General features: G+C 32.8%; 1 protein-coding gene across 2 annotated transcripts; it reads left to right on the forward strand.

Annotated features, from left to right (window-relative positions):
* The first annotated feature begins 363 nt into the window (after nucleotides 1–363).
* Nucleotides 364–4,090, forward strand: LOC145585689 (uncharacterized). Of its 2 annotated transcripts, XM_081642398.1 has the most exons (3): nucleotides 364–447; nucleotides 1,193–3,493; nucleotides 3,600–4,090. In XM_081642398.1, the coding sequence occupies exons 2-3, from the start codon at nucleotides 1,244–1,246 to the stop codon at nucleotides 3,873–3,875; spliced, it is 2,526 nt and encodes an 841-aa protein (XP_081498524.1). In that variant the 5' UTR covers nucleotides 364–447; nucleotides 1,193–1,243; the 3' UTR covers nucleotides 3,876–4,090. The 2 variants fall into 2 exon arrangements, with proteins under 2 accessions (XP_081498524.1, XP_081498532.1); XM_081642406.1 differs by lacking the exon at nucleotides 364–447 and having other exon boundaries at nucleotides 501–3,493.
* Nucleotides 4,091–11,418: the final 7,328 nt, after the last annotated feature.

Here is an 11,418-nt window from a genome sequence, read left to right on the forward strand (position 1 = left end):
TATTCTAATCAATTAAAATAGTATACTTCACAATCTAATATAATTTTATTACTGTGTGTAGACCTGTCAATCAGTCGGGTCACGAGTCATTTCAAACAGGGTCATTATTTCAGGTTACGGGTCAAGAAATTTTTTTGACCAATATTATTATTATTAGTCATTACTTGTCTACAAGTTTAAATCGTCTCAAAAACACATCAATTCCTAACTAATTTTGTATAAATGATATGTTTTAAAATTTGACATATAGATTAGAAATATATCTTAAAATTCAATAAACAACCCGGGCATCGCACGGGGCACAAAACTAGTATAATATAATTTGTACCTTACTTTCCTTTCAATTTAAGTACTTACATCACTCTTTCGTTTCGTGAGCCACCGGCGACCTCTGTCCAAGATTTAAGTTTTTTTTTTCTGTATTAATTAAAATCAGAATAAGTTAAGGTGAGCATAATTTTTTTTTATTTTTCTGGTCTAAATTTGTTTTTCATGGCTGAATTTATGTTTTTGGTGCTCAAGTATACTTGTTAAATTAAGGCCTTTTTGACTGATCTCTGCTTCTGATGTTTTTATTTGCTGAATTTTATGGTGGTTAATTCTCTTAATCTTTATAATTTCTGTGAAAAATTGTTGCTTGCAAAAAAAAAAAAAAAAAAAAAAAAAAAAAATTTGCAAATTCTGCTCATCAAATTGACAATTGTTGCTATTAATAAGACATTTCTAGGTTTTTTTTTTCTTCTTAGCTTGTGATTATAAATAATATGAAAATTTTGTGAAAATAAATCATTACAATTGTGATGGTAACTGAGTTAATAATCTGAAATGGCTGATACCTATTTTGGCTTTTGTGTTGATATATTCAATTTGTTTCATCTGTTTTAATTTCTACTAACTATAATGTCTGTTACAATAGACATTTCTATGATGGTTGATCATTTTGTACGAGAGAGATTTGAACGTGTAATGTCTGGAATGAACTTCACATATTCTATGAACTGAAGTTAACTGATTCCGTCCTTTTATGATTGATTCCGTAATTTTTTTTGTTCTTTTTGATAATGCTATGATAATTTGTGGATTATATAATCGGCTAATCGCATTATGCAATCGCAGATTTGATGAGCCTTTACTGCGTGTTTGATATGAGTTTGCTGGTGTTTTACATCTTTTGTGAAAATGTTATTGCCAGGGAGTATTACGGCACCTATGAGGTTAGAGGAGATCGACTTTTGCTGATACCATGCCTCCGAAAGTACTGTCAAGAAATGAGAGTTCAGCATTATCTAATGACAATCAGCATGGATTGGAGTACAGAAAGAATGCAAGACAGCACCAAACGTCGAGGTTTGCTAGAGAGAAGTCTTTGTCTCCGCGAGCTAGTCAAGGTTTGAAGTTCAAAGATAAGGCTAAAGTGGATAACTCCATTCGTCCTCCACATTCAGATCTTCCTTTAGAGTTTGTAAAGGATGTTAATAATGAGTTTGTGGTCCGGACAAAGCTTTCTAACAATGAACAACTGCCTCAGGGGAGGAGTGGTATGAGTAAGGAGGAGGAGCTTGTCAAATACATGTCCAAAGTCCCTGCTTTTCTACAAAGAGGAGAAAGACTCCAAGATAATGCTTTCAATATTGGAGTTCTTGATTGGGGGCATTTAGAGAAATGGACACACAAACACGAAAAAACTTTAGTCAGTGAAAGAAAATCTAGACATGGTGCTGGAAATGGCTCTTCATCTGCTATGGCAAATAATGAGGCTTTATTTCGCTGCAGAGAGCAACCCAGTGTTTCCAATAGTAATACAGGACACGCAGTTGATTTTTCTACAGTTGGTAAACGCCATAGTAGAAAGAAATTGAACCACCCAGGGTTACAGACTTCATCAAAAACAGATATTGACCAGAAGCAGAAAACATGCAAGAATGACACTACTAAAATACAAGATGATGCAAGTAAGTCTTCCAAATGCAAGGACAAGTATTCAAGTCACGATGACTGTGTGTTGATAGGGAAATCATTATCCAGCTCGAGTAACTATGATCATGAGATTTTAAAGCGCATGGGCAGAAAAGTCAGCAATTCAGATGGTGAAGCGTTAAAGTTTTCAGACAACATTGGAGGACATGGAATTGATACTCCAGAGCAATATATCTCTGGTTACCAGGAGAGCATTGTTCTTATTTTGCCCAAAGATTTTTCAGGTTCTGGAAGCTCAGGGGTGCATAATAGCGCATCACTTGATGGCAAATCAGCTTCACATAACTGGGGTAGCTTTTCTGATATTTTCTCCGTCGATGAGATCCACCCTGATGAGTCACTTTCTGATATCACATATTCATGCCCCATAAATCATATAGTTGAGACAGAAATGGAATTGGACATTAAGCTTGATACGTTGGTCACAGCTCAGGGCCTTGAGAGTCCAGTCGACTCATCAGATATGCCTTCCCATGCAACTGAAGAATCAGCAACGGGTACTTCATTTGAAATGTTTGCAGATAGCTTGAGGCATCGGCGATTCAGCTTTGATATATCTAGGATGACAAAAAGCCTCAGCTTTAGGGAGAGGTCAGTTCAACCTCCCATTAGCTCTACTTATGTGAGTACCAAGTCTGGTCCTGCTAAACCTGGGTTTTCCAGTTATACCGATTCTCAAAACAGAAATAAAGCAAATATGAGTGGCAGAGCAAAAGCTAGCCCTTTCAGAAGATTGCTTGATCCATTATTGAAGTCCAAGTTTGCTAACCAATTGAATGATAAGTCAAATGACTTGAGAATGAATCCCCCCATTCCAATACTAGTGTCTGAGAACGAAAAATGCGAGGCAACAACAATCAAAGCACTTTTGCATTTATCAGATAAGAGTCGGCTACCTTTGTTCAAGTTTGTGGTTGAAATCAATAATGAGATCTTTGCATCCACAGTGAAAAATTTTAGCACACTCGACAAGGATGACATTAGCTGGTTATACACTTTTTATTCTCTTAATAGATTCAGAAAGAGGAGTGGAAGCTGGAAAAATCCAAGAGTTAAACCTTCTGGATTTGGGTACAATGTTGTAGGTCAAATGAAGGTTTCAGAACCTTATTTTCCAAGTTGGTGCAATCAGGAATTCCGAGAAAAAAATATGGTCAAAGAGTCAGTCTTGTATAGTGTTGATATGAGCAAAGAAGATGCTGCAACTTCAGAATTCACGATAAGCAGGGAGCTGGCAGCGATAGTTGTAAACCTGCCAGGTACTGTTGGCAAATGCAGCAACTATGACTGGTTTCCTGACTTTGAACATGACAAATTGGGCAATGTAGCTGTCATACTACCAGGTGCTGACCACAGCTTGCCTCGTGAAGGACTGCCTTCATCTTTGATTAATCGTTGGAGAACTGGTGGGTTATGTGATTGTGGAGGTTGGGATATTGGTTGCAAATTGAGGATTCTGACAGACAAATGGCAACACTACAAGGACTTACAAGCTCCATGTGATCTTTATGATCAGGTGTGTTCTATAGTTCTTCACTTCTGCTGCCTCTGCCCCTTGTTTAATAATAAATCGTATATCTCATGCTCATTTTCTGATAAATGCTCTTTTTCTTTTCATTTAGGGGGATGCTAAGCAATGCAGACCATTCTTTAGCTTGATTCCACTTCGAGATGGACTCTTTTCAGTGGAATTTGATGCCAAAATTTCTTCTTTGCAAGCATTTTCGTTATCTGTTGCACTGATTAATAGTCTTAACCCGGTTCATTCCGCAAACACAACTGAGCAAGTTGAATCAAAACTGGAGTTTGGTAGGGTAAAGGCATCCATGGTTATTAGAAATGAAGGCCCTGAAAAGCATGCCCCGCATCCACCTCTGTCCCCTGTTGGCAGAGTGTAAGTCATACTAGCTGTAGAAGTAGACTCGCTAGGCAATTACGTTGCTTCAGAAATGAGTTGGGTTGTAGAGATCAGTAAGTATTTTATCTTTGTATCCAGTATAATGTTAAACGTTATTAGACATTTAGACATACCAGTAATAAAGGGTTATACATGTGCAGAAGATTTACCAAGCCCAAATTTTCAGTTTTGATGATCACCAAAGCATAGAACTTCTCTTGCTATATACTTCGTATATATTACCTCCGATTTTTTTTAGTTGTAACTTTGAAATATTTTATATCTCTTAAATAATAACCTAAAGTCGCAACTAAAAAAAAACGGAGGTAGTATATATATATATATATATATATATATATATATATATATATATATATATATATATATATATATATATATATATATATATATATATATATATTTTGGCTTGGATGCACTCAGCACCCTAAACTAAGAAAAATAGCCAAAACACCCTGAAGTATTAGCATGGGTGCACTTAGCACAATACAAGAAAATTTCCGGCCAAAAGTGGCTGGATTCCAGCGACTTTTTTTTATAATAAAAAAATGTTTTTTTTTTTTTTTATTATTTTCTTCTTCTTCTTCTTCTTCTTCTTAAGAAAAATAGCCAAAACACACTGAAATATTAGCATGGGTGCACTTAGCACAATACAAGAAAATTTCCGGCCAAAAATGGCCGGATTCCAGCGACTTTTTTTTTTATAATAAAAAAATGTTTTTTTTTCTTCTTGCGTGTTGTTATTTATTTTTTTACAGAAATTGTCCGGGTAAGGTTTCGGGGGTCATTTTTACCCTTAATGAATCCAAATTAACTCTGAATTCGCAAAAATAATGGAAATACCTCGTTTTACGTGTTGAGGAATATCTCGATTTGCGTATTGTTATTTTTTGTGACGGGAATTGTTCGGTTAAGGTTTCGGGGGTCATTTTTAACCTTAATGGTTCCAAATTAAGCTCAGAATTGGCAAAAAAGTAATGGAATACCTCGTTTTGCGTGTCGAGGAATATCTCGATTTGCGTATTGTTATTTCTTGTGACGGAAATTGTTTTGGTAAGGTTTCGGGTCTTTTTACCCTTAATGGATCCAAATTAAGCTCGGAATTCGAAAAAAATTAATGGAAATACCTCGTTTTGCGTGTCGAGGAATATCTCGATTTGCGTATTGTTATTTTTTGTGACGGAAATTGTTCGGGTAAGGTTTCGGGGGTCATTTTTATCCTTAATGATTCCAAATTAAGCTCAGAATTCGCAAAAAAGTAATGGAATACCTCGTTTTGCGTGTCGAGGAATATCTCGATTTGCGTATTGTTATTTCTTGTGACGGAAATTTTTTTGGTAAGGTTTCGGGTCTTTTTACCCTTAATGGATCCAAATTAAGCTCGGAATTCGAAAAAAAAATAATGGAAATACCTCGTTTTGCGTGTCGAGGAATATCTCGATTTGCGTATTGTTATTTTTTGTGACGGAAATTGTTCGGGTAAGGTTTCAGGGTCATTTTTATCCTTAATGGCTCCAAATTAAGCTCGAAATTCGCAAAAAAGTAATGAAAATACCTCGTTTTGCGTGTCAAGAAAATCGAGGTATTTTCGTTATAATAATAATAATAATAATAATAATAATAATAATAATAATAATAATAATAATAATAATAATAATAATAATAATAATAATAATAATAATAATAATAATAATAAAAAACATTTTTTATAAAAATAAAAAAAAATTTATTAAAAATAAAGTCGTCGAAATCCGGCCACTTTTGGCCGGAAAATTTCTTGTGTGGTGCTAAGTGCACCCATGCTAATATTTCAGGGTGTTTTGGCTATTTTTCTTAGTTCAGGGTGCTGAGTGCACCCAAGCCAAAGTTCAGAGTGTTGAGGCCAATTTTGCCATATATATATATATATATATATATATATATATATGGCAAAATATTTGTACTCAATTCCTATGGTGCAATAATATTTGTACTCATTTTTTTTATTATTGCACCATAGGAATTGAGTACAAATATTTTGCCATATATATATATATATATATATATATATATATATATAGAGGAAGGCTCATATAAGAACCCTCCTCTATATAAGAATTCATTATATATAAGAATTAATCTGGACCGTGGGTTAAAGTAGATCCGACTGCCCAAAATCAATAGAATTATAATGACACTTTTGTAATTTCAGTTTTACACTTACCAGTTACCACATCCCCTTCTCCTCTTTCACATCATTGTTTTCTCTCTCTAATCTTGCTACAGATCTTTACTCTTCTCTCGTCAATTTCGCTTCAAATTCCCCTCATTAAACGCAAATTTCATCAAAATTCTTCAAGAAATTTGTTCGAACTTATGAATTGTGCGCGAATTCTTCATTATTTCTCCCATATTTCGCGTTTAAGGTCTGTTTCAAAGGTACGATGAAAATTTAGGGTTTTCTATTTAATTTTCTTATAATGTTCATTTTTCTGAATTTATGTGTTGATTTTTGTTATTTGGTTTATAATTTCATTGAATTTTGTGTTAATAATTTCATTCTTGTATTCACTTTCAATCATTTTTATTTTTTCATTATTTTTGCTTTTGATCGAATTTCACTTATTTTAGCTTTAGTTTCTATGTTCTATTGTTTTGAGTGTTAATTATATTTTATTTTTTTTGTAATTTTGATTTTGTTGTTTTTTTTTCAATTTTCAGGTTTGTCAGTTTTCATCTAATTTTGAATGAATTTTGGATCCGAATGCTGAGCTTATGCGACCTTCGTCATCATTCTTCGTTATCAATTATTCAATCATGTCTATTTCTTATAATAAATGTTACTGATTTATCTCTGATCTTCTTTTAATAATTTTTGAGCTATAATTGATCATGTTCTAAATAATTGTGCCCTTGTTCAACACTATTATGCTAATGTTCTAAATTTTTATAAAATAATTAGAACTTGTCTTGATTTGTGGATACTCTAATTAAATAATTAGAACTTGTCTTGATTTGTGGATTAATGACAGTTTAATCTCTGGTCAATGTGAAAGATATGTTACCATATTCTTAATCCAGATTGTTATCATGCTATTCTTAACCCAGAAATTCAGGCAGGCTTGTCCTGATTCAGTTGTTCATCAAAATCGTCCGTTGTTCATCAAAATCAATGTCAATATTTTCATGAATTAGGATGCAAGATCAGAATAGCACCTATGAAAGCTCTTCCTCCTTTGGTTAGTGTATGTATATCAGTATATATGACTCCTATTCTTGCTATTTTGTAGAAGATTGCACATCTGCATGTACTTATCTAGTTATCTAGTATATGTACTACATACAAACATGGCTATTGCATGCAGATGTGAGTCTAATTCCATTTGATTAAATTGCTTAGCTTGTTTTATCCATTTCCTTCATTTATTTTATTTTATATTTTGTCTTTGGAACACATTCAGGCTGTATAAAATGTCTTATGGCCTATCTTAGCTTTATGGTCTATCATTGGATCTTTTTTAGTTCATCTATTGTACTCTAGTTTACATAAATTTCTTCAAGTAAAGCATAAGCCCCAATAATGCTGGAGAGATATAAATATAGAATATATAGATGAGTCGGGGATATGATTAAAAAATAAAAATTTACTTTTGAGATGTTTTATATACATTAACCTACTAGCTCAAAGGGTAGAGCATTGTGCAAATGCACAAAAGATGTGGGTTCGACTCCTACGTAGGTTGATTTTTGTGTAATGTGGAGATGAGAGTTTTGTATAAGAGTTGTGTTGTAGCATAGTTCCATAGTAATTAATCATTTAAAGCCAATTATTTGCTTATATAACTTAGATCATTCTATAGAATTTAGCCATTCAACTTTAAAAGATAAGAGTTTACATCAAATAAAACTACATACATTTTTTTTTTAATCTATGTTCTAATTATTTCCCGTGCTCTAAATTTTTTCTATGTATGTTCTAAATATTTTTGCCTATGTTCTAAACTTTTCTCTCATGTTCTAAACTATCTTTCCAATGTTCTAAACATTTTCTTATGTTCTAAATTTTTTTGCCTATGTTCTAAATTTTTCTCTCATATTCTAAACTATTTTTTCTATGTTCGTTCTAAACCCTTTCTTATGTTCTAAATTTTTTTTGCCTATGTTCTAAAATTTTCTCTCGTGTTCGAAACTATCTTTCCTATGTTCTAAATCTTTTCTTATGTTCTAAATTTTTTTGCCTATGTTCTAAAATTTTCTCTCATGTTCTAAACTATCTTTCCTATGTTCTAAATTATTTTTTCTATGTTCTAAATTTCTTTGCCTATGTTCTAATATTTTCTCTCATGTTCTAAATTATCTTTCCTATGTTCTAAAATTTTCTCTCATGTTCTAAACTATCTTTCCTATGTTCTAAATTATTTTTCCTATGTTCTAAATTTCTTTGCCTATGTTCTAAAATTTTCTCTCATGTTCTAAATTATCTTTTCTATGTTCTAAAATTTTCTCTCATGTTCTAAATTATCTTTCCTATGTTCTAAGCCTTTTAATTTCTTTTGTGTTCTGAGCCTTTTAATTTCTTATGTTCTAAATATTTTTCTACCTATGTTCTAATTTTTTTCCCTATGTTTTCTAAATTTTTTAACCTATGTTCTAATTTTTAATGCACTCTAAACTTTTATCCCGTGTTCTAAGTTTTTTCTATATGTTCTAAAATTATTTTCAATGTTCTACATTATGTTCTAAATTATTACATTTGTTCTAAATTAGGCTATAAGGAGAAATAATAAGGTTTACCTTTTAAGTTTGTTTTAGTTATTTATAAAGATAACCTATGTAGGATTCGAACCTACATCTTCTATGCATTTGCATAGTGCTCTACCACTTGAGCTAATAGGTTTTAGCCGTATGTTATTGATCACCACTCCCCCTTAGAAGGGGCGGAAAACAATCACATGTAGAAACTCAAATGCCCCCCGGCCCATTACAATGCCCTGCTACATTCCTCCCTTCACATTTTACAATTTCACAAACCAAAGGGCCCCCCACCCAATACTCCACTAATTTTTAACAGCAGCTGCTACTACTTTAAAACTGATAATTATCATACTAGAAAGCTGCATTGGCATTGATAATAACTAATAAAAAATGGCCACATTATATCAAGTTAAATTGCCCCCATCATGTATACAAAACCATCCTAACTTGCCAAGGCATCTACAATTCATTTTGAGACAGTTAAATTTGCAACATCATAAATCATAAGCATGGTGTAAGTCCATCCACCTATTTTAAGCCTTTGAACTCATTAATAATGCCCAGCTGGCCAACATACTCCTCCCACCCCCTACCCCTAGCCTCCTTCCCTCTCTCTTTATCCTCAGTCCCCAAGTTTTGCCTCAAAGATAATGTGTCAATCAATCAATCTAAGGGAAGCACTAATTCATCACCAACCACCCAATAGATCCATGAAAAATGATATCACTAACAATTAAGAACGCAATAAGAGGTATCACTAACTTAGAACATGATGAAAAAGAGTTTAGAACATGCTAAGCTAATTTACAATTCACAAAAGTCAATTAATTCATTTAGAAATTCCGAAATTACATAATTAGTTGCAAAACATAATAGACATACAATAAATCATCAAAAACTAAAAACATAAACTATTCAATAAAAGAAATTGAATACAGAACAGAGGTAGCAATATAATCGAACATACTACTAAAATGAAGCCAAAAAAAACCAAAAAGAATCCATGAAAAAAAAAACAAGAAATAATCAAGTAGCGCTGAAATTACCTAATATTGCTGAAATTCGAACACTAGAATCGCTGAAATTCGAACCCTAAATCCGCTGAAAATTCCAGCCCTAAAATCGCTGAAGTTTGAACACTAAAATCGCCAAAAATTGATGAAAATCAAATGAGAAAAATAAAAAATCGACTTGAACTCATGCTAAATTCATGAAAATCAAATCAGAAATATCACAAAAAATCAAATCAGAATTTGGTGATTTTGGAGAGGATTTGGGGGTTTTAGGAGAGAGAGTGCGGTAGTGTGGGTTATGTTTGAGGAGAGAGAAAATTTGGGGTATATATATGATGGTGGTTTGTTTTCATATTTACTATTATGCCATTACTAGTTTTGCTTTAATCTGGAGCGTTTATTACAATCTAATCCTATGGATTAGATTGGTTCTTATATATATATACTTCCTCCATTTTTTTCCTAAAGAGGAAATGGTGCAATATTTGTGAAACTTCCTAAAAAGGCAAGTGGTGCAATAATAAAAGAACGGAGGAAGTATATATATATATATATATATATATATATATATATATATATATATATATATATATATATATATATATATATATATATAAGAGGGATCCGGTAAGAACCCCTCCTTATTTAAGAACCCTTTCTTATGTAAGAATACCTTATGTTCTAAACTTTTTCCTATGTTCTAAATTTTTTTTCTGCCTATGTTCTAAAGTTTTTACAATATCTTATTGTAATTTTTTTCTACTTGTGTTCCAAATTATTTCCTATGTTCCAAACTTTTGTTTTAGCTTATGTTCTTAATTTGTTCAAATGTTCTAATTTTTTTTTTTCAGCTTATGTTCTAAAATTTTTCCTATGTTCTAATTATTTTTTCAGCTTATGTTCTAAATTTATTTCCTAATTATGTTCTTCTTAGGTACTAAATTTTTTCTGCTTATGTTCTAAATTTTTTCCCATATTCTAATTTTTTTTTTCAATGTTCTAAATATGAACTATTCAAAATTACATAAATGTCATTACTAAAGGATCATTTTAAATGGTTAGATCAAAACTAATAAAGGGTTGAGATTGGTTCTTATATACGATTGGGTTCTTATATAGAGGAGGGTTCTTACATTAGCCTTCTTTAGTCAGGTCATGAGGCAGTGACACTTGGCGTTCCTACTTTTCGCTAAATGTCGCGCCACGTTGGATAGATTTAAATAGATTTAATTAGATAAAAAATAAGTTTAGAATTCTGTTTGGATAGAATTTTAGGATAAAATTGTTAGTTTAGATTTTTATTTTCGATACCTGTTTTGGGTGTTTTTGTCCCTCGGGAGAGTTACGTCACAAAGTCTGATCCGGCGTGAGCTGTACCTGCAAAACAAACGGAGACTCCGGGTGGCTGGAGCTCCGCCTCCGACAATCAAGTTAGTAACTTGAATAGGAGTAAAAAGGTGCGGAAATTTAGGTGGGTATCTGCTTGGATTCCAAGCTCAAGATGTCTCTTTCAAAGAGTAAAATGTGTAATCAATGGAAAAAACGTGCCTCCAAATGGAGGAAATCCGGGAATTGTGCCCCTGATTAGGTCATCAAGCCCTAATCATTGGTGGGCTGCGCCGCATTGCGGCTTTCTCGGGATTTGGGCCATGAAGGTCGCCTTTTTCCCATTTCTCTGGAATGACACGTGTTAAATAGGGGTTGGTCCATTTTGGACTAACCTTGGGGTGACATGTGTCACTTTCTGGTTGGACCACGTGGCAGGGTAAAATTACCCCA

This window comes from Chenopodium album, chromosome 2 (assembly GCF_948465745.1).
Source record: "Chenopodium album chromosome 2, dcCheAlbu1.1, whole genome shotgun sequence".
Taxonomy (NCBI): domain Eukaryota; kingdom Viridiplantae; phylum Streptophyta; class Magnoliopsida; order Caryophyllales; family Amaranthaceae; genus Chenopodium; species Chenopodium album.